We start from the raw sequence: 24,496 nt of genomic DNA on the forward strand, positions 1-24,496 counted from the left end.
GATCATGAAATTTCTTAATCTTACAATCAACCCCAAATCACAAGTTGATCGAATATCCGTCGCGTACCCTTGGCTCAGTCCAGTAGTCTCCCCACATCAGATTTACATAAAGTCTATGTTTGAACCTTATGAAAGATGCAATTGAACCTTACTAAAGATGCACTTGAAACCTTATGAAAAATGTTATTAGTTATTAGTAGAATTTGAGTGTGAAATCGAGTCTATTTAGAATCACATATCGAAGTCTCCCCACATCATATATATCGAATTAGGACAGGAGGAATTACTGAGAGACCTGTGGACAAATTATGATGTGAATGGGGGGTTCAACAGCAGCTTTTATTGGAAAAGTTTTGTAAGAGAAGCACCCAAACAACTCGGCATATAGCCTTATCATATGTTTATTACATGTTGTTTATCAACCACTATATATAATACGATATTTATTTATTTTTCAGTGCCGACATTTTTTTGTTTAGCTAGACAAAGATTTCCACTTCAGAATGCTTTGACATAAATACCAAATATTAGTTCATTCATTCAAACCTTTCAGTTTTCAGTGCTAATCTTTCATACAGGTTACACAAAATGTCAAAAACCAATCTCCTTGTCCCTTTTTCAACCAGAATTGAACAAACATTATGTGAGAATCTGGAAAAATATTGCCAAGGACGGATCTCGCTACATACTAGAAAGATGTTAATCGCCGCATGGAAACTACCTACCATATGAACCATCAAACATCATCACTCGTGTTAGACAACCTTAAACTTACGAAACTGAAAAGGGTTGAACCGTTTTTTCATTGCTTTCAGAGTTGTACCCCATTGAATTCAGGCAAAATTGAGTTTTCTTCAAAGATATTTCTTGTATGCATTTTGGCTCGTCTTTGTTTGCTCAATAGATTGGAACTTGGAAGCATTTAAACCGGTAACTTTAAAAGCCAGTGGGCCAGAATGCCATTAAACCATCCCTGCAATGTTAAGATCCGTGAATGTTTAACCATTGCCTCGGTACGCTTTCACACTAAACATGAATCTGGAAGCCTGAAGCTTAAGCAAAACATTGACTGCACAACAAAGGTACAAAAAGAACAGCCAATAAGTACCCAAGCAAGTACTGTCTCCATGGTGCAAAAATAAGAAAAGAAACAAAAGAAAATGTCGTTCAAATGGTGGTACCTTGTTTGGAGCAACGTCCCTGACCTTATGAAATATTGGATCTTGTATAGAGGAACCTAAGGCAGCCTCAGCCTCCTGAACAGTAGTTGGAAAAGCAATTTACATCAAAGCAATGGAGAAACCATTTTAGAGCATTAAAAATAATTTCCCACATAACATGAATAAAAATGGTCGAATGCAATATTACTTACTGAAATAATATACTCTTGGGTTTCATTTGCCCGTATAAAGCAATAGCAGTGAATCCAAGGAAGATCACCCTTCCAATATTTCCTCTGTATTATGCCCCTAAACGCATCTAATGACCCAAAAAAAAAAAAGAAAACAATAAGAGGTTGGTTCTATTATTTGAAGTTTGTGAGGATAGAATTTAAGGGTTCTGTGTTCCACTACATAAATGATGAATAGTGCAGAGCATCTGTACCTAAAAACTGAAGAGCGGAAGCAGGTAGATTCATTATAACATGATCAACATGTTCCCAAGTCTTAACGCCGACAACCTTTGAGCCTCGTAATCTCTTATTCTTGCTTCCTTTTCCCCTTCCAGCAAGAGAAGGATTAGTGCTGCAAGTGCTTCCATTTCCTGCAGAGAACATATAGTTAAGACTGTAAATCCCGCATTTTTTGGTCAGGAAAACATTAATTAGATAGGCAACAAACTCCAGCAATGCTTAAACTTCACAAATGCACCCTATATTAAGCATCACATATACACCCGATATATAATTAAGAAAAGAGCATAAATTCATTAGTAGTCAAAGTCCTGTTTGTACCGTCCTTACCTTCTTGACAATCATCTGAAGGTCTTTTAACTGCAACTACAGATGCATCCACAGTATTACCTGAGCCTTCTTCACTCTCGAATTTATTCTCAACACCATTTGGTAATTCTTTCACCTCAACTACAAGGAACAGAAAAATTTACTTGACATGTGCACTAATATTTTTTACCTACCACAAGGTTGTACTCACAAATCGCATTACCAGTTAGCTTGCTGTATTCTGATTCTGATTCCTGATTGATAATTCTCTGCTGTTCACTTGATTTTGGGGCAGAGGTATGGTTCAATTCTATCTCAATTTCGGGTACAGTCATCATTTGAGAAATGAATTTTCTTGCATCAGTGTTGTAAGGGTGGACATAATCATCAACCTTGTTAACTTCAGCATTAATCTTCAGATAACGAACACTATCTGGATTTAGGTCATTTGCAAAGACTATGCATTCTTTCTGCGCTGCAGGAATGGCAAAAGGACCAATGCCGGCAAACATGTCACAAATAATTTGCCCTGCCTGAAATTGAGAAACCAGCCTAATGTGTTCATGTTCCAATCTCGAATTCCAGTATACCAAGCCATAATCAAGCTTGAAAGTCGATCCATACTGCTTCACTTCTGTAACCATATCATTCTCTCCTGCTAGAACTTCAAATTTGGGCACGCGGAATTCATTTGAGATTGTACCAACTTTATTAACAATAGTTTTGATTCTAGGATAATTTTTCTGCCAATATAAATATAAAAAATTGAATCATTACAAAAAAGTAGTTAAACGCACTATAAGCACAGAAAAAGGGACTCTCAACTATGCGCTTATGACTCATGACTCAAAGGGGAAGATGAAAACAACATTAGACACCAAAAGTATAAGAGACTCATACTCTTGGTTAATCAAAGCTTGTCTTCACTTTACAAAGAATGATTTTAATACCAAACAAAGATTCGTCAATTCAAAAAGGAAGAACTGTATCACTAGCAAACAAAACAAAACTGTACAGAAGTTGTAAGCTCAAGTATCTTGCTGTACTTTCGCAGTGGCACAAAAATAGAAAAAGTTTGTAAAGATGTAAAGTCAGAAGAAGTAATGGAAATATACATCATATATAACTTTTGCTATAACACCCTGATAGGCCCGAGATCGGTTTTACTTACGTTAGGAGGGGTAAACGGGTCAATGGGCAAGCATAGTAGGGTTGGGTCTCTTGTATGTGAAGGTGGGTAGTTTGGTAATTGCTGAGTTAGTTAGTGGTGAGCTGATATAGTATTCGAGTGTGAGAGGGAGGGTATGCTAGAGCTTGTATTTGCTTTCTTGCATTAGGAGGGACCCAAGCTCTCGAATACCTGTGGGTTGTACTTGGTGTTTCTATTTGTTTTCCTTTTTGGATTGAATAACATCTCTCTCCATATCCAAACCTACTGCTATTTGTGTACTGTTCCATTGCTCTAATTCACTTGCAGATAGTCGGAGCATATCAAGTGGTATCAGAGCTGTCCAGTCTTGTGGATGCCGGTGCCGACTCGGATGGAATCCTGAATTGACTCTGTGGAAGGTGATGTCGGTGTCTTGAAGGAGACTGTTCAGTCCCATTCCCACGATTTGGTTGTGATTACTCAGAAGTTGGATCTGGTCCTCAAGGGGCAAGCCTTCATTGCGTTTGAATTGGCCAATCGTGGCTCGAGTCCTGGTCCCTGTGCCCCCGGCAATGGGCCACCTTCGTTGGGGTCGACTCACGGCAGTGGCACGCTTGAAGCGTCGGAGGGTCGTCGTTCCGAATTTTGAGCTCGAAAGATTGAACTTCCCGTGTTCTCAGGTGGGGACCCCGATGAATGGACTTACCGAGCTGATCGGTACTTTCGGTTGCAGTGGCTGTCAACGGCATAGCAACTGGAGGCAGCAATGATGTGTCTGGAAGGGGCGGCTCTGTATTGATTCCGTTGGGAGAACCTACGCCACCCGATTGGTACTTGGGAAGAACTTAAGGCGCTGCTCATCCGTCAATTTCGTCCAGCCAATGAAGGGATGGTGTTCAATCGGTTCTTTGGACTTTGTAAAATATGGTGAATGAATTGTATTTTATTCAATAGAATAGTATGTATTTATATACAAAATTAGGGAGACTAAATAGGAAACTAACTAAATACAATTAACTCTAATTTCTACAACTAATATACAGCTAATATATTCTAACACTCCCCCTCAAGCTGGAGCATAAATGTTAATCATACCCAGCTTGTTACAAAGATAATCAACCCGCACCCCATTCAAAGCCTTTGTAAAAATATCTCCTAATTGTTCTCCAGTCTTCACATATTCTGTGGAGATCAGGCCTTGTTGAATTTTCTCACGAACAAAATGACAATCAATCTCAATGTGCTTAGTTCGCTCGTGGAACACAGGATTTGAGGCAATATGAAGAGCAGCTTGATTATCACACCACAATTTTGCTGGAACTGAAGTCTTAAACCCGAATTCAGTCAAAAGCTGATAAATCCATACTATCTCACACACAGACTGTGCCATAGCTCTATATTCTGATTCTGCACTGGATCTAGACACAACATTTTGCTTCTTACTCTTCCAAGAGATTAGATTGCCCCCAACAAAGACACAATAACCTGAAGTGGATCGTCTATCTACCTTGGAGCCTGCCCAATCTGCATCAGAGAAACACTAAATCTGGGTGTGTCCATGATCCTTGTAAACAATACCTCGTCCTGGTGCTTCTTTCAAGTAACACAAAATTTGCTCTAATGCTGCCCAATGATGAATTGTTGGAGAAGACATAAACTGACTAACAACACTAACGGAGAATGCAATATCTGGACGAGTCACAGTTAGATAATTCAACTTTCCAACCAATCTGCGATATTTCTCAGGATCTTCAAATGGTTCCCCATCACGTGTAAGATGCACAGCTGGATTCATTGGAGTACTACAAGGTTTTGCTCCCAATTTTCCTGTCTCAATTAACAAATCAAGTACATACTTTCTTTGAGACAGAAAAATACCTTGTTTACTCCGAGTAACTTCTACTCCCAAGAAATACTTGAGCACCCCTAAATCCTTCGTGTGAAACTGGGTATGAATGAAAGATTTAAGGGATGAGATGCCTCCAGTATCATTTCCAGTAATAACGATGTCATCCACATACACAACTAACAAAATGATACCAGCAGTTGATCTTTTATAGAACACAGAATGATCTAACTTACTTTTCAACAAACCAAATTTCTCAACAGCCTGACTAAATTTACCAAACCAAGCACGAGGACTTTGTTTCAACCCATATAAAGATTTGCGAAGACGACAAACTCGCCCTAACTCCCCCTGAGCAACAAACCCAGGAGGTTGCTCCATATACACTTCTTCCTCAAGATCTCCATGAAGAAAAGCATTTTTAATATCAAGCTGATGCAAAGGCCAATGATGAGTAGCTGCCATGGAAATGAATAGTCGAACAGATGTGAGTTTAGCAACAGGAGAAAAAGTATCACAATAGTCCACTCCATAGGTTTGAGCATAACCCTTGGCAACAAGACGGGCTTTTAAGCGAGCAATTGTTCCATCTGGATGGACTTTAACCGTAAACACCCATTTGCACCCTATGGCCCGTTTGCCTGAAGGTAAATTAACCAAGTCCCAAGTACCATTCGCAACTAAAGCATTCATCTCTTCTATCATTGCAGCAAGCCAACCAGGATGAGACATGGCTTCACGAACAGTTTTAGGAATAGTGATAGAATCAAGAGAAGCAATAAAAGAGCAAGAAGAAGATGACAGATGATTATAAGAAACAAAAGAAGAAATAGGATATGTACATTGACGTTTACCTTTACGTAGTGCAATGGGAAGATCATCGTTGAGTTCCGAATCTGATGATGATGATGCAGGTGCAGGACATGAAACAGGAGGTGGACGCCTGGAGTACACTATAATAGGAGGCTTAGGAGGTGGTGTAGGCATTGCGGGAGCTATGACCGAGGTAGGTGAAGGAACAAGAGACTCATCAGAACATGTATCGGGCGCAGCCGTTGTGACAGAATATACCAACAAATCATCATCATCCCCATGACGAGTAGGAGTAGGTGAAGATGAAAAATAAGGTGTATTTTCCACAAAAGTAACATCAATAGACACAAGATATTTGTTAAGATCAGGACAATAACACCTATACCCTTTCTGAAGACGAGAATAACCAAGAAATACACACTTTAATGACTTAGGATCTAATTTGGTGACATGTGGACGGACATCTCGAGCAAAACAAACACTGCCAAATACCCGATGAGCAACTGGAAACAATGACTTAACAGGAAAAAGAATTTTAAATGGGATCTCACCATTAAGTACTGAGGATGGCATGCGATTAATAAGAAAGCAAGCTGTGGAAACTGCATCGGCCCAAAAAGGTTTGGGAACTTTCATTTGAAACAAGAGGGCACGTGCAGTTTCAAGAAGATGTCTGTTTTTACGTTCTGCTACACCATTTTGGGGTGCAGTATCAACGCAAGAAGTTTCATGAAGCATGCCATTAGAGATCATATAAGATTGAAATTGAGCAGATGTGTATTCCTTGGCATTATCACTTCGCAAAGTACGAACATGCACATTAAATTGATTTTGAATCTTAGCACAAAAAGCACAAAATATAGGAAACAACTCGGAACGATTTTTCATTAAATATAACCAAGTTACACGAGAATAATCATCCACAAAAGTAACAAAATACCTGAATCCAGGTTTAGACAAAATAGGAGAAGGACCCCATACATCAGAATGAACTAACTCAAAAGGAACACTAGCACGTTTATTGACTCTAGGACTCAAACTAACACGATGATGTTTGGCAAACTGACACGACTCACAATCTAATGAAGACACCTTACTATATTGGGGACAAAGCTTCTTGAGCAAAGGAAGGGATGGATGGCCCAAACGACAATGAGCCTCAAAAGCGGAAGCGACACTCGGACAAGCAATAGGAGTTGAGGACAGTGGATCAAGAACATACAGGCCGCCAGATTCATGTCCTTTACCAATAATCTTCTTCGTCATAAGATCCTGAAATAAACAATGATCGGGAAAGAAAGAGATGCAACAATTCAAATTACGAGTGAGTTGACTAACAGAAAGCAAATTAAAGGATAAATTAGGTAAATGTAAGACTGATGACAAAGTAAGCAAAGGTGTAGGAGTAACAGTGCCAGATCCAAGAACAGAAGATGGTGATCCATCAGCTAAGGTAACAGAAGAAGTGGGACTATAAGACTGAAAAGTGGAAAAGAGACTGGAATTACCTGTCATGTGATCTGTGGCACCAGAATCAATGACCCATTTCGAGGATGTGGAAAGAAGGCATGCATTAGATTTACCTGAATCAGCAATTGCAGTGACAGAAGGAGATGAAGACTGGAGTGATTCTTGGTACCTTGAGAACTTGGCAAATTCATCCGCAGAAATAGTGACCGATCTATCAGGTGCATCACTAGTGTTTGCAACATTAGCATAGTGTTTTTGCTGATTTTTAAATTGTAGCTTCTTACACTCGAACTTGGTATGGCCTGGTTTCTTACAATAGTTGCACATAATGCTCCCGGATTCCGGTGTTCGATTGTCAGGCCTTTGGGAATTGCCTCCTTTGGAACCACTTGGAGTAGAGTTTCTCCATGGTGCATGATTATTATGACCAACCAAAGCACTATTAAGAGAAACAGATGGAGTAGTTTCTGTACGAAGAACACGGCTAAAGACATCTTGTAAAGAGGAGACATCAGACCCAGAAAGAACCTGTGACTTTGCAGAGTCAAAGTCAGATGAGAGTCCTGCTAGAAAGCTCATGATAGCCATCTGCTCTCGCTGGCGCTGTTGAACCTTCACATCAGGACTAAATGGCAACAACACATTAAGCTCTTCGTATGTCCTCTTAAATGTCATAAAGTAGTTCATAAGAGACTGATCTTGTTTCTCCGCGCGGTAAAAGGCTTTGCAAACATCATGCATACGAGATAGATTGCCTTTTCCAGATTACAAAACCTCCAAGTAATCCATTAGTTCTTTAACCAATTCACAATGATTAATTAAACTAATTACCTCATTATCAATAGAATTTCGAATTTGAAGAAACAAGCGAGCATCCTCACGTAGCCACACTTTTCGTGAATCGTCTTTTTCTTTGGGAGGATCATCAGTCAAGTGATCATCTTTGTCAATACTCCTTAGATAAAGTCGAATCGTCTTACTCCAATCCAAATAATTCGACCCAATCAATTTATGGTCCGTGATTTTAGACATCACGGGAACCACATCAGAAATAACTAGTGGTTTTGGATCTGATTTCACCTTTGCCATAACCTCAAAAACAAATATCGAAAGAGACAAAACAGAATCGAACAACGAAGAACAAGTAAAGAACACCCAGATACGAAGAAGTGAGAAATACCAAACTACAACCTGAGACAGATGCGAGTAGGCTCAAGAGGAGTCGAGAAACAAACCGGAGATGATTTGCCGTCGAAATCCCCGTCACACGCGCCTCCACGCGCCGACGCGTGGGGTAGGTGGCAGAAGGAACAAGCGGCGCGTGAGCCACACGCGCGAGGAATCCGGTGACCGGACTTTGGGGTTTGGCAGATTGGCGGCTGGGTAATCTTTCTGAGTGGGCGGTGAGAACAAATAATCACTCTAAAGATGGTTTCCGAAAAAGAACCCTAATTGAAAAACCCCAATTTGTGATGAACCCTAATTGAAAAAACCCTAATTTGTAATGAACCCTAATTTCGAATTTCGAATTCCCAATCCCAAAATCAGCTCTGATACCATGTAAAATATGGTGAATGAATTGTATTTTATTCAATAGAATAGTATGTATTTATATACAAAATTAGGGAGACTAAATAGAAAACTAACTAAATACAATTAACTCTAATTTCTACAACTAATATACAGCTAATATATTCTAACAGACTTCAACAGGTCTCCACCGTGCAAGGGTACCGACAACAATTCGAGATGCTTGCCTCCACGATGGGTGTTGTCTTGAACGTCTACTTTCATCAAAGGCCTAAGGATGGAGATTCAAGGCCCACTCCGAATTTTGGAGCCCACTGGGTTGGTCAAGACCATGGAGTTGGCTGAGGCCATAGAGGCCAACTAAGCTTTGGTCCGGGCCCATCGAATTGGTCCAAGCAAAGTCAACCCAACACAACCCTTGGGTACGTTGCAAGTGTCGAGGTCGAAGGGTACCTTCTCTTCGTCTTCCTCCAAATTGTCTTCTACGCCCACTCTCACAACGACTTATCGACAGCTAACTGAAGTTGAAGTCCGGGACCGGAAAGCACGTGGGGTATGCTTTAAGTGCAAGGGGAAGTGGCATAGGGGCCACGAATGCAAGTTTCCCGAGCTCCAGATTATTATTCTTAAAGATGAGGACTCGGAAAAGAGTGAGGATTACCCTATTGAGGAGTCCCTGGGTTTGCGCTCTCCAACCACGCCGGAAGCCCAATTGGTTGAGGTTTCCTTCAACTCTGTGGTCGGATTGACATCTCCTAAGACAATGAAGTTCCTCGGCAGCATCAATGGTCATGAGGTGGTGGTTCTCGTTGATAGCGAAGCCACCCACAACTTCATTACTTTTGAGCTAGCTTCCAAATTGTCTCTACCCATTTTTTCGACTGATTCGTATGGTGTTTAAATGGGGACGGGTCAGGCAATCAAGGGAGAGGGTGTTTGTCACACAGTACCCCTAGTGTTGCAGGAGTTGTAGATCGTGGATGATTTCCTTCCGCTACCTCTCGGGAGTACCGATGTTACTTTGGGCATACAGTGGCTGGAGACATTGGGAGGCACTTACCATCATTGGAAATATCATATTATGAAGCTTAATGTTAGTGGCAAGGCCATCACTCTTTGAGGTGACCCTTCGTTACACAAGATCGGGGTATCTCTCAAGTCTGTTGCGCCTTCTCCAACATGAGCGCCAAGGGGTTTGGGTGGGGTTTGGGTGGAACTGTGATGTACGACTGTGGCATCTGACATTCCGACGGTATCCGAGGCCACGGCTGGTCTATTGCAACAGTTTCAATTCGTGTTTGAAGTGCCTACATCCCAACTGCTGGTCCACGGCCATGATCAAGGAATTCCTATGCGCGAGGGTGCTCCGCCGGTGAGTGTGCGACCTTATCGTTATGCTCAAATTCAGAAGGATGAAATTGAGCATTTGGTTAGGGAGATGTTGGCAATCGGTATCATTCAGCCAAGTACTAGTCCGTTTTCCATCCCGGTGCTACTGGTCAAGAAGGATGGCAGTTGGCATTTTTGTTTGATTACTGTGCTCTCAATTGAGAGACGGTGGCGGATAAGTTTCCCATTCCTGTGATTGATGAGCTCCTTGATGAATTGCACGGGGCACAAGTGTTTTCCAAAGTTGGATTTACGATCGAGCTATCATCAGATTCGTGTCCGGGCAGCAGATGTCCACAAGACGACATTCAGAACTCATGATGGCCACTACGAGTTCTTGGTCATGTCGTTTGGGCTTACCAATGCTCCTGCCACCTTCTAGTCGCTTATGAATGAGGTTTTCAAGTAGTATCTTCGCTTTGTGCTCGTGTTCTTTGGTGATATTTTGGTCTATAGTTAGGATAACGTGACTCATGAGAAACACCTCTCCATGGTCCTACAAACCGTAGCAAACCATCATCTATATGCCAACTTAAAGAAATGTTGTTTTGGCCAGCATACGTTGGAGTATTTGGGGCATATTATCTCCGGGAAGGGGTGGTCGTGGACTCTTCCAAGGTCCAAGCTATGTTAGATTGGTCGATACCCACTACACTCAAGGAGCTCTGAGGATTTTTGGGCTTGACGGGGTTCTATCAGAAGTTTGTCGCGGGCTATGGAGCCATTGCAAGACCCCTGGCAAACCAACTCAAAAAGGATCATTTTGGGTGGACCGAGGCAACCACCCAGGCGTTCCACGCCCTCAAGCAAGCCATGACTTCGGTTCCTCCTTGCTCTCCTAGATTTTTCTAAGACTTTTGTAATGGAGATCGATGCTTCAGGGTTTGGCATTGGGGCGGTCTTGATGCAAAAGAGGGTCGGCCTCTTGCCTAATTCGGTCAAGTATTGAAACCAAGAGCCCAACTTAAGTCTATCTACGAAAAGGAACTTATGGCCATTGTTCTCGTTGTTCTTAAGTGGCGGCCTTACTTGTTGGAGCGCAAGTTCGTCGTACGGACCGACCAACAAGGTTAGAAGTTTTTGTTGGAAAGCGACTTGTCTCTACGAAGAACCAAAAATGGTTGGTTAAGCTCCTTGGCTACGATTTTGAGATTCAGTATTGTCCGAGTGGCAAACAACCGAGCAGCTGATGCCTTGTCCCGCGTAGGTGTTGTTGAGTGTTCGGTGCTTAAATTTACTTCTCGGCTGGATTGGGATGTAGTTGAACAAGAAGTGCAGGTGGACAATTTTTTATCTCGAGTGCTTACTGACTTGGCAGCGGGTAACGATGTAGCAGACTTTGTAGCTGATCGTGGGTGCCTAACATACAAGGGAAGGTTGGTTTTAGCTGTTGCTTCCTTCCTTATGCCTCAATTCTTGAGGGACTACCACTATTCGCCGATTGGATGCCATTCTGGGGAGTCTCGCACTTACCAACGATTGTGAGGAGATGTGTATTGGGTTGGCAAGAAACAGGCAATGACTGAGTTTGTGCAACAGTGTGAGGTGTGTCAACGCAACAAGCATATGGCTATGTCTCTCACGGGACTGTTACAACCGTTGGCGCTGCCTGAACGGGTATGGGAGGATTTGACTATGGATTTCATCGAGGGAATGCCCAAATCTGAGGGAGTAGATACTATATTTGTGGTGGTCGATTGCTTGAGCAAATACAGCCATTTCATTCCTCTCAAGCATCCTTTCAACGCTCGAATTGTGGCTCAGGTGTTCCTCCAACATGTGATCAAGCTACACGGGGTGCCTCAGTCCATAATTTATGATCGGGACCGAGTGTTTCTTAGCCATTTCTAGGCAGAGCTCTTTCGCTTGCAGGGCACGGAGATGCGGCATAGCACAACCTTCACCCACAGACGGATGGCCAATCCGAGGAGGTCAATCGTTGCCTTGAGACATATCTTCGTTGTTTCGCTTCCAACCGCCCAAAGGTGTGGGCCAAGTGGTTGGCGTGAGCTGAATATTGGTACAATACGTCTTTCCACTCTTCTCTGAGCTGTACTCCTTTCAAGGTACTTTATGGGCGTGATCCTCCTGCCTTGGTGTGCCACTCAGTTAGGTCCACCTCAGTCTTAGCTGTGGACCAGTGGCTAGAAGAAAGGGACTCTTTCCTTGATGACTTGAAGATGCACTTGTTACGTGCTCAGCAAAAGATGAAGACTGCCGCTAACTCTTCCCGTCGACATGTTGAATTTCAGGAGGGGGATCAGGTGTTAGTCAAACTCAGGCCCTACCGACAGAAGACTTTAGCTCTCCGCAAGAATGAGAAATTGGCAGCTAGGTACTATGGGTCGTTCAAGGTACTGCGTCGCATAGGGGCAGTGGCCTATCGTTTGGACCTTCCCACCTCATCAGTTGTTCACCCCATGTTCCATGTGTCCCTACTTCGGGCTACCGTGGGTACCGCCCATTCTTCTCCAACTTTGCCTCCCACCTTAACTGCCGATCTTGAGCTCATTGTGGAACCCGCAGAAGTGTTGCATGTACGTCGTCGTTCTACTAATTCTGGACAGCAAGTAGAAGTGTTGATCAAGTGGAAAAACGTACCCTTGTTTGAAGCTACTTGGGAGCTCTTTGACACCATCCGCTTTCAGTTTCCCTCCTTTGACCTTGAGGACAAGGTTAAAGATTTTGGAGGGGGTAATGATAGGCCCGAGATCCGTTATACTTGTGCTAGGAGGGGTAAACGGGTCAATGGGCAAGCATAGTGAGGTTGGGTCTCTTGTATATGAGGGTGGGTAGTTTGTTAATTGTTGAGTTGGTTAGTGGTGAGTTGATATAGTATCCGAGTGTGAGAGAGAGGGTATGCTAGAGCTTGTATTTGCTTTCTTGCATCAAGAGGGACCCAGGCTCTCGAATACCTGTGGGTTGTACTTGGTGTTTCTGTTTGTTTTCCCTTTCGGATTGAATAACATCTCTCTCTCCATATCCAAACCTACTGCTATTTGTGTACTGTTTCATTGCTCTAATTCACTTGCAGATAGTCGGAGCATATCAAGTATCTTGCTGTACTTTTGCAGTGGCACAAAAATAGAAAAAGTTTGTAAAGATGTAAAGTCGGAAGAGTTAATGGAAACATACATCATATATAACTTTTGCTATAACATCCTTGAAGGGAAGTAACTCGTCATGGATATTCAGATGGGCAATGTGACCTGCACAAGTACAAGCAAGCAACACAAATGAGCTTGGCTATTCCACGTGAGATAAAATTAAATAAAACAAAAGTAACAATGATAGTGATACTATCTTTTTTTTTAAAAAGAGACAAAGGTCAAATGTCTTAGACTGACCTCCTCCCTAATAGGCAGAGGAAAACTGCGGTAACACAACGATTAAAGCAATAAAAAGATCATATTGCTAAAAAGACTTGAAACTTTTATTACCTAGAATAATACAATAAAACATCAAAGTTCCTAAGCCAAATATATAGAATCTTAAAACAAAATACAGCCCCACTCTCTGCTGAGATCTTGGAAATAAATATCAACAAAACCTTTAGTTTAATAAACCCACGATGGTACTATCTATCATAACATAATAAAAATCTTAGGATACTACAGTAACAAAGTTTTAATTGCTAACCTAAGCTGAATATATACAGAGGAGAAAAAGGTGTTTTAATGACTTATATACTTAACTATTGTTTCGAAAGATGAAGGAACCTCAACTCCAGTAGGCAGTATCTGCTTCAAGATATGATCTGCAAACCAAAAAATAAGGCAGCAACCGGAATGCCTCGTAAAATCTTTATGTAATTACAATGAATCTTGCATTCAAATAGCCCAAATTAATCTTAATGCATACAGAACATCAATCAAACCCACTCTTTAAAACAAACTTTATCGCAGAAAGATAATTCTAAAGCACATATGCATGATGGATTGTCCTTGTTATCATTAAAACAGATTCACTAAAAAATAAAATTTGCATATCAAAGATAAGTGATCAGTCAGAAGATATGCATAATGAATTTTCCCTGTTATCTTTCTTTATCAAGGATTCTGTCTCGTAAGTCACATGGCCATTATCACAATTCCCAAAAAAATGACAACAGATAATATTGGTAAATAAAACGTGTAGCCATTGAAACTTTGTAACATCCCAGATTCTGAATTTAAAATTCCAATGTCTAATCCTAAAACCATGCCTGGTTGAAGTCTCAACATCTCAATTTGTCTCCTCACACTTGACTATGTGATAGGGTAGAAGAAAGATTTTTTTTTTCCTTTTCTTTACCAGTAAGGACATGTCCAAAAGAAGAATCAAGTTTAAGAAATAAAGAAACGAATAAAATATAATCAATTAACATCGCTAACCTGCACCCCAATATGAATATCCAAGGGTTAATGTATAAGGAACTACATCAATTTCGCACAATCCCCTCAGCTCCTCAAGTTTGTCATTGGGGATATCAGACAAATCTGCCTCAAAAGCAAAAAATATAACTATAAATTTTGTAACCAATAATCTACAAGCAACCTTTGTTAATGTCACCACATGTAACATATCCATTTTAAAAGTTGACTCATCTACTTTGTTTGATGAATTAACTTTGATTACAATTAACAACGAGCAACAAATCAGGCTCAATGAACCAAAATCCGCATTTTGGCTCTTCACTACAGTAACTACGAATTCAAAACCACAGCATTTACATAGACACAACAATACAATGAAAGCTCAAGAATTGTTACGGATGGAGCTCTTATTTATTTATTTTTTAAAAAAAGAAACAACTGTTCAGGTGACCGATGAACTCTTAAGACAAGTTAAACATTTTCATATCAACAAACATTATAGAAACTAAAACTTCAAAGCAGATTCATAAACATATAACTACAAAACAGTTCAAAATCTATTACCAGAGTTTTGGACACTTTCAGACAATATCATGTAACGGTTCTTCTCACATGTTGGGTCTTCAGTAATAGGCTTAACACGAGGCTTATCAAGCAAATAGCTGCAAATAAAATGGCGGAAAAATAAATTTATGGGTCTTTTTAATAAATAATTACATGGAATTGAATACTGGGGAAAGAGGCAAACCCGTTTAGGGATCGAGTGGCAACTTTGCAAAGTTGGCGAGGGATTCGAAGTGCCCATAACTTCAAATTCAAGTCAAATTTACTTTCGTCCAACATTGTGCGTAAACTATGCAACAAAAATGGTTGTGAACTGAAACTGCAACAAAAGTGTAGAACAATAAGTCGATGAAGTTGTATATGCAGTGTGTACAACGATGAGCTCTAATTCCCAATTTGGGGCCAGCATGAAGAAAAAACATAGATCACATTACACAAAAAAAAAAAAAAAACCAACGTGATTTCTATATTCTTCGAATTTCAACATATACATTCTGTCATGATAAATCATGTAAATAAATATGTTATATATATATATATATACACACACACACACTGATTTCAATGTATTTTATTTCATTAAATATATTGAAGTTCGATTGAACAATCGAGTTATAGCCACAAAACATACCTCGCTGCAATGGAAGGATACCAAAGTAGCGGGATCGGCGACGGGGCACCGGGCAGTGAGCTCGGCGACGATGCGACGGGGCCACTTGAGCAGCGGGCTCAGCGACGGGGCAACGTGCCGAGTGGAGCAGAGGCTCGATCGCTAGCGACGACTCGACGGAGAGTTCAGTCGGTCTTCTTCACTAAGAGAAGGTAGCGTCGCCGGAGAAAACAATCTTCTTCACTAGAGGGCCTCAGCTCAGCGCCGGCGGTGGGTTGGGCAGAGGGTGAGTTGCATTGGGTGGAAGAGCACCTAAAGAGCAAACACGGGAGGGAAATCCACTAGTATTTACTATGGGCCCGTTTGTTGGGCTGCACTGGAGATTTTTGTAGGACTGGACTGGACTCTTTTGTCTTGTTACAAAAATAGTATGTTTTAGTTTGAGACCTTTTTAACCTACCTAAACTTTAAAAAAGGGGAATTTACATTAAATATGAAATATGGGAAAATTCAATAAAATTTGATATATATGGCTTTTTTTTGTGTGTGTATTTTTTATGGTTTTTTTTGTTGTTTTCCTTTTTTATTAGTTTTGTTTTCTCATATTTATTAAAATATTGCTTTTGTATCCCATATTTTTTTGTATATGTTTTTTTTATTTTATAGGGGTATTTTTATGAGGGAATTTTTGTCTTTTTATTATTAATTTTTTTTTATTATTTTGGTAATCATTTTTGTAAGAAAATTTTAATTCAGTAGTTGTTTATTATGCATTTATGTGGATTTTTGTGAGGGATTTTCAATCATTTTATGTGTTTTTTTTATTTTTTTGTAAGGAAATCAATTCCCAGTATGCATGCAGGTACTTGAGTACATATGCTCTATCACGTTTTTATCTGCATCACGTTTTCTCAATTTTATTAGTTTATTTTATTCAGCATCACGTTTTCTTCAGGGGTGATATTTGTTCTTAGTTTTCGTTCTGTTTTAGGGTTTATTTGAGTATTTTGTTGTCGATTTTGTGCCATCTGTGCGTGTATTCGTCTCGGTGAGTACCTGGTTTCAGGTATGTATTTTTCCGTTTGCTTCAGTATCACGTTTTTTATATATCGTTTGGTTCGAATTTTTTCTTTCCTTCAGCATTTGGTTTTTTGTGTTGATTTCTTCTTTTTTTTCTTTTTCTTAGGATTTTTATAAGTTTCTTGTTGTGGATTTGTGCCTCTTTGTGGTGTTTTCGTATCGGTGAGTACCCGATTTCAAGGTTTATTTTTTTATTTTTTTAATGTATATTGATTGTTAATTTTGCTTTGTATTATATATTTTTCTGTCGTGGGTGGTTATTTTTTAATCTGTGTTAATGGTGGTTTTTATTTTTGGTGCACGATTTTATCGTTAGTTTTTTAGTGGGGTTTTTGTCAGTTTTTGATCAGTTTATTTTTTGGGAAGTTTATGGGTAGTTATTTGTAATTTGTGCTCTATATATATGTATATCTGTTATTCTTTTTTCATTTGTGTTTTTTTTTTATGCAGTGCATTGTATATTTTAATTTTCGAAGTTCTGTCATGGATCACTCTGGAGAAACCGGTGGTGTTTCTGGTTCTGAGAAGAAAATGTCTCGTATAGTAGAGGATGAATCGAAGAATGTAGGGGATGATATTGGTGAGATTCTTCCTCGAATGAGTAACATTACACATTTGAAGTCTGTTGCAAGGAAGAAGAGTAAATCCCCTTCCTCTGTTGCAAGGAAGACAAGTAAATCGCCTTCCACTGTTAAACAGATGAAGGATTCGTGTGCATCTGGTAGTAAAGATGTTGGAGATGATTCTCATGACTAAACATGTTGTGGTATGTGTTTATTTTTTTAATTATTATAATAAAAAATTGTTCATCTGTTTATGTTTCTGTTATTGTGTTTCACATTCGGTGGATTCTGTTTGTTTTATTTTTTTATGGTTGTGTATCTGGTTTCTTGTAGTTTTGTAGTTAATTTGCATAATGTTCAATTCTGTTTTGTGTTTGTTTTATTGTTATTGTTGTGTTTTCTTTTGTTGTTAAACTGTTTTTTTTTTTTTTTTTTTGTACCTGGTTACATGTGGATTCTGTTTTTTTTGTATTTTTTTATGGCTGTGTATCTGGGTTCTTGTAGATTTGTAGTTAATTTGCATAGTTTTCAATTCTGTTTTGTGTTTGTTTTATTGTTATTGTTGTGTTTTTTTTTTGTTAAACTGTTTTTTTTTTTTTTGTACCTAGTTTCATGTGTACCTGGTTACATATGTGATAAGCGTACAAAATATACGCTTATTGATAACATTTTCAGATTGATTTGGTTGTTTTTCTCAAGATAAAGTTTCTATTTAATCTGTTTGGTGAACTTGTGCAGTTTGTCGTTATAATTCTGATTTGTTCGAGAATTTGGATAAATGTTGGTTTTAGTAGCCGAAAATTGGCCAATATGTGGAAATATGGTACAGGCGATATATCGCCTGTCTTGGGCGATATATCGGCATAAGGAGGAATTCCAAATTTTGGCTTTGCAGAAACGACATCAGAAACTTGCGTTTTTATCGAGAACATTCGCCAGGCGATATATCGCCTGTCTTGGGCGATATATCGACACGAGGGCATTTTTGGAAATTTTCATGGAAATTCGTAGGTTTTTGGGATTTTTGTAAAAAGAATAAAAGGAAGATCAAAAAGGACAGAGAGGGGGGGAAGCATTCTGACGGCAAAGGGAAAGAAACAGAGAAGAATCCGCGTTATTTCGTTTGTGTTTATTTATTGCTTTTGAATTTTAGATTGTGTGATGAAGTTTAATATTATGAACTAAATTCGTATTTAGAGTATTTTAATGTAGTCACTGGATATTCTATTCGTCTTTAATGCAATTTCTATGAATCTTTGAATTTATGGTTATCTATTGTTCTTATGTTTAATGCTTGTAATTGATTGGCCATCTGTTGCATGATTATTGGTTTTAATTCAATATCTGAAAAGTGAGAATTGGAATAGCTTTAGACAATAGACATAGATTTCAATTTAGAACGAAAGTATCAAATTGGTTTGTGTAGCAATTAGGTTTTTGTTCTTAATGCGGTTTATGTGTCGAATTTATCACAGACATGTAGAAAATTCACAGGTAAACTGAATATTTTATATCTTGAGAGAGAATAGAATTGTCATTAGTAAACTTGCTATAACCATAGATCAAAGAAACATATTAGTTGTATTATTGATTGAATAGAATTGAAGGTTGATGAAATTAGAATACTCTAATCTTTCGCTTATATTAAATTCCGTTAATTAAATTGTGCTTTCTTAGTTTATTGTTCATCGTTAATTGTCACTAAAATTTCATTAGTCAAATAGAAATAAAAGTTTGCTATTGGTAATTAGTAGATCAATTCCCTGACGGAACGATAATCTATTTCCACTACTATTACTTGTTTATTCGATTGCGTATACTTGCGCAGTAGTAAAAATTCGCAACAAGGCGATATATCGCCTATTGCTTATAACTCATCATGCCTCTGACTTGCGTGCCAATTCCTCTAGCCGATATATCTCAATAATGAGGCGATATATCGCCACTTACTATAAAAAAAAACGGCGTCTCTGACTTGTATGGCGATATTTCGCCTGGACCACTCCCGATATGTCGCAGGCCTATTTGCTCAAGCCGATATATCGCATAGATGAGGCGATATATCTCCTGGGACCGAAAAAATTCCAACTTTTTAAACCAAAAATCCCCTCCAAATCGGTTGTTCAGGCGATATATCGCCTGATGTAGGCGATATATCGCCTAAACACTGTTCAAATTATCAACTTTTTTCAATATGTACCTGGTTACTTTGCAGATAACAGTGAACGGTTTTGCTTAATGAGTTTTTAACTGGTTACCTTAGTGAATGAATTGTTTTTTTTTTATATGTATATTTCAACCATACAAAGTTAAATACATATAAGTGGTTTTATAAATGTAAAGTACTTATCAATTTTTCATGTTTATATTTTTTGAAACTGGTTACATGTTTAATTGTTTTGTTTTTTTCTGCAGGCTCATTTAAAGATAAACCCCTCCAAGAGGTTTGGTAGTAAGGTTCAACATTTTACTGACAAGAGTGTCATTACTGACTTGAAATCTAAGTTGACGAAAAGTCAGAAATCATTGTTTAAGAAGACCCCATTTGGGCACTTTTTAGAAGTATGTGATATTCATTTTCAAACTCAACTTGCCCAGCTTGTGTTATTGAGAGAGGTCTCTCATGAGAGGGAGGAAGAGGAAATGTGGTTTAAGCTTGGTCGAAGAGTGTGTAGGTTTTCTATTGAAGAGTTTGCTCTAGTTACAGGTCTTAGATGTGATGGTGATTTTGATTTAAGTCGTTTTCAAAAAAAGAAAGTTTTGTTTAAGAAAAAAATATTTGGCCGTTTTGTTGGTAAGATGTCAAAGTCTGAATTACGAAATGCTTTTATTAGTAAGGATCTAGTTGATGATGAGGATGTTGTCAAATTGGGTATAGTTCATATCCTAGTTAACTATTTGTACGGCTATACTAATGATAAGTTGGTTGATGATTTCTTTTTTGAGATGGTTGATCGAGATTTTTCTGAATTAGCAAATATTAGTTTTGACAAGTTTGTATGGGATAGGAGTTTTCATTATTTGAAAACTGCTTTGAAGGGTGGGAATAAAATCTTTGATGGACTGTTCGTTGATGGGAAGGTTGGCCTTCACCCTTACAAACTTCTTGGGTTTCCCATTGCTTTTCTTGTATGGATATATGAAAGTATAGCTGAGTTGAGTCCTGAGTTTTGTCAACGGGTTGGGAAAAAATTTCCATGTTTGTTGAATTGGAAGAGTACAGATAATGCCTTCTATGCAAACTTGGTGGGAAAGGTTTTCAACAATCAGAAGGTATAATCTTTTTGTTTTGTAACTAGTTTCTTGCTAAATTTGTTTTATTCATTTTTTTTATTTTTGTTTGTGTACCTGGTTTCAGTTGATGGTAACCAGTTTTCTTGATTTTGTATATATATATATTTAATTTATTCAGTTGACTATCCTGAATGTCTATCCGTCTTCTGAGGAGAGAAAGAAACTGGCAGTAAAGAAGTTTAAGTTTGAACCTCTGTACTTGCCGAAGGTGTGTGCTGAAGATGGAGACAGTAGTCCGGGTACCCAGGTACTGGTTAGTTTTGTTGTTTGTTTTAGTTAAAAAAAAAATTATTTTGTTTTGAAATTTATAGGTTTCTTTTTATGTTTTTTTTTTTTTTTTTGCTGTTTTGTAAAGTATTTTATTTTGTTTTTTTAGGTTGATAGTGAAAAGTTGAGATTGATTTGTGAATCAATCTCATCAATAAAAGCATGCCAAGAAACTATTATTAGTGACATTGCAGTTATGAGATCTGAGTTCATGGGGAAACTCAGTGATTTATCTGCAATGATTGCAAAATTTGTTGCAAAAAATTCTGAAAAAGTTGCAAATACAAGTGATGAAAGTGCTGGTTTTAATGAAGGGGAAAAGCCAGCTGATTTTGATAATGTTTCCAGTCCTATTTCTGATGATTCTAAGGTAACTTGTTTGTTTTTATGCTTTATTGTTTTTTTTAACCATTTTTAGTTGTAACCAGATTGTTTTTTTTTTTTTTTTGGCTAGGATTGTGGAAATGATTCAGTTGAAGAGTCTGATGGTAGTAAGGTAACTGGTTTATGTTTCTCAATAGTATGTTGTGTTTTTGTAGTTGTTTAGTGTAACCAGTTACTGTTGTAACCAATTTCATTATTTCTTTTAGGGTGTTGAGAAGGATTTAAATGAAAATTTTGATGCTGTTTATTCTGGGTTGGATTTGTCAAATGTTGTGTGTGGAGATAAGGTTTTGTAATTTATTTTTGTTTTTGTTTCTTGTATTATTTTATTTAAAATTGAATTTGTTGTAATTGATTTTATTTTTATTCATTATAGGATTTTACAAATAAGCCTGAGTTCAGTTCAGTTGGTTTAAGTTTTGAAGAAGTATATGTGGATCCAGAGATTTTGAGTGTTATTGATAAAACTGTTAAGTATGCAGAAGGAGAAAAGATATTTAGTGGGAGTAAGGATGATTGGAAGGTTGTGATGGTTGGTGATGATGATGAGGTTCCTGTTGCTATTGAAAAGAGGGAGCCTAAACCTAGTACTCATGTCAAATCTCATTTTGTTACTGAGTTTGGTTCTTCTGAAGTAAAAGAAACTGTGAAGAGGAAGGGAGAGGAAGTGGTGATTGTTAGAGGATTGCATCCATTTGAAAATGAAATTGGGCAGAATGTTTCAAATAATGATTGCCTGGATTATATTTCTTGGATTGAGGATAAAATGAATTTTAAGAATAAGTATGTTTTTTTATATTTTGTTTAATATTATTATTCTTGATATTTAATTGTTTGTTAATATATATATATTTTGTTTTGAATGAAGAAGAAATTTTCTGATGTCAATAACATTATCAATCCCCCAATGGATTATTCTTTTGTTAAAATTTCTGAGAAAATGTGGTTTTACAAGCTTCAAACTTGTGGGGAGGAGCTGATGGACACTATAAGTAACCAGGTTCTTGTTATAATGTTTATTTATTAGTATTTGTTTGTTTAGATGTTTTTTTTTTTTTTGTTGATCATGTTTAAGACAAGTAACCAGGTTCCTTTTAGTACTGTGTGTAAATTATTTTTAAATTTTGGGTAGTAACCAGGTTCTTTGAAGCATTGTGTGTAACTTGTTTTTTTTTTTTATTATATATTGGCTAGTAACTAGGTTCTTGGTATAATGTTTATTAATTAGCATTTGTTTGTTTATATGTTTTGTTTTTGTTGTTGATCATGGTTAAGACAAGTAACCAGGTTCCTTTTAGTACTGTGTGTAAATTGTTTTTATTATTTATGGGTAGTAACCAGGTTCTTGTAGCATTGTGTGTCACTTGTTTTTTTTTATTATATATTTGCTAGTATCCAGGTTCCTAACTTTTGTATGTTTATTTATTTTTTGTAGCATATAAATGTATGTTTTTATTACTTGAGGAAGAATATTAAGTTGATTGATGGTTTGAACAAGAGGGTTACAACTACAGACTCTTGGTTTGATGCAACTATCAAGGGTTTGTATGATAACTTTGTGGCAGCCAAATGTGATTCAAGCAGCATTAGTTTTGATAACCTAATTTCAGATTACATTATTGGTGAATATTTGTTTTGTAACACTCCTTGGGTGGATATGGATCATGTTCTTTTTCCTGTGCATGTGAAGGTTCAGTTGCATTGGGTTTTTATTCACTTTTCCATTAAGAGTAGGATGTTAACTGTCTACAATTCTTTGACGGGGAAGAAGAATGAGAGTATTGCTTTGCCATATGTGAAGGCTTATTCTGTTGTTTTACCATATTTTCTAGATTTTCTTGATTTTTATTGTTCTAGGAAAGATTTGGACTTGAATGTTGGTCCATATTCTGTTGGGAAGAAGGATCCAATTGATTTTAACTTTGCCAAAGACTTGCCATTTTAAGAGGATAAGTAAGTAACTGGTTTTTTGTATATTGTTGTTTATTTTTCTATTTTGTTTGTTTTTAAATAATTTCATATGCTGTTTTTTGTGTTTTTTTTTTTTTTTTTGCAGTGATTGTGGAGTATTTGTTATCAAGTATGCTGATTTGTTTATCCATGGGAAGATTGATGATATTCCGAAAAACATGGCTGCCAAAATTTCTACCTATCGTGATTATCTTGCCATTAACTTGTATAGTCATGCAAAAAAGAAGCAGATTGGTGGGTACAAGATAGAAGATGATGTTCCATCAAAGAAATCAAAGAGGAGGAGGAATTATAAGTAGAGATGTTGGAGTTTTTTTTTTTTAGCTGTATTAACGATCGTGTCTTTTTTTTTTTCTTTGTTTAATAGTGAAGTTGTGGTTTGTAACTGGATATTGTTTTAGTACTGGACTTATGTATGGTTTTTCTTTTTGGTCAATGTAAAGAATTGGTTTCAACTTTTGGCTTAATATAAAGTTTTTTTTAATGTATTTTATTTTAATGTGTATGTTTCTTTTTTCAATAGAGTTTGTGATTTTTTTTTTTTTAAAGTGTGAAGATATTGTTATGTACATGTTTTTTTTTTCATATAGGTTTCGATTATTATTGTATGAAGATGGTGTAACCGGTTACTTCTGTGTTAGATTGGAAAAGCTATATGTTTCAGGTAACTGGTTACTGTTTCTTTAGTTTTTATTTCTATTTTTTAAATTATTTTTTTATTTATTTATGTTTGTTGTGTTTTTTTTTTCTGTGAACGATTTGTGATTATATAACTAGGTTTTTTAAGTAGTTGGTTTTATTAATATATAGTTGTTTGTTAAATTTTCTTATAGTAACTGCTTTTTTTTTTCTTCATATTTTTATGTGTTGTAACCAGGTACTTGAATTTTCAGTTTTTGAATATCTTGTGTTGGAACCTAGAAGTTGAGTATCAAGTTTATAATATTTATGTTTTTTTGTTTTTTGTGAAAGATTTGTGGTTATATAATTAGGTTTTTAAATCGTTGGTTACATGTATATGTAGTTGTTTGTTAAATTTACTTATAGTATCTGTTTTTTTTCTTTCTATAATATGTGTTGTAACCAGGTACTTGAGTCTCCAGATTTGGAATATCTTTGTGTTTGGAACCATGAAGTTGAGTATCAAGTTTATAAAATGTAAAATGTTTAAAAAGTTTGTACTTTTATTGAAGTAGAAAACATTAGGATACAATTTTATTACATCAAATGAAAATATTGAAATTGTAGTATATCTATTCTTTAGAAAA

The 24,496-nt window shown here is 37.4% G+C and overlaps 1 protein-coding gene across 9 annotated transcripts; it reads right to left on the reverse strand.

The window, feature by feature from the left end:
* Positions 1 to 514: 514 nt before the first annotated feature.
* LOC133796992 (tRNA (guanine(37)-N1)-methyltransferase 2) lies at positions 515 to 16,014 on the reverse strand. Of its 9 annotated transcripts, XM_062234724.1 has the most exons (12): positions 15,691 to 15,988; positions 15,244 to 15,378; positions 15,060 to 15,157; positions 14,514 to 14,618; positions 13,835 to 13,897; positions 13,276 to 13,349; positions 2,166 to 2,685; positions 1,964 to 2,083; positions 1,606 to 1,764; positions 1,373 to 1,479; positions 1,182 to 1,256; positions 515 to 1,069 (listed from the first exon to the last, which is right to left on the reverse strand). In XM_062234724.1, exons 2-12 carry the CDS (start codon positions 15,336 to 15,338, stop codon positions 1,022 to 1,024), a joined length of 1,464 nt encoding a protein of 487 aa, XP_062090708.1. In that variant the 5' UTR covers positions 15,339 to 15,378; positions 15,691 to 15,988; the 3' UTR covers positions 515 to 1,021. The 9 variants fall into 9 exon arrangements, with proteins under 9 accessions (XP_062090708.1, XP_062090709.1, XP_062090706.1 ...); XM_062234725.1 differs by lacking the exon at positions 1,964 to 2,083 and having other exon boundaries at positions 15,691 to 15,989; XM_062234722.1 differs by lacking the exons at positions 515 to 1,069; positions 1,182 to 1,256; positions 1,373 to 1,479; positions 1,606 to 1,764; positions 1,964 to 2,083 and adding an exon at positions 5,793 to 7,023 and having other exon boundaries at positions 2,540 to 2,685; positions 15,244 to 15,372; positions 15,691 to 16,013.
* Between the last annotated feature and the right edge of the window lie 8,482 nt (positions 16,015 to 24,496).

Source organism: Humulus lupulus, chromosome 8 (genome assembly GCF_963169125.1).
Source record: "Humulus lupulus chromosome 8, drHumLupu1.1, whole genome shotgun sequence".
Classification (NCBI taxonomy): domain Eukaryota; kingdom Viridiplantae; phylum Streptophyta; class Magnoliopsida; order Rosales; family Cannabaceae; genus Humulus; species Humulus lupulus.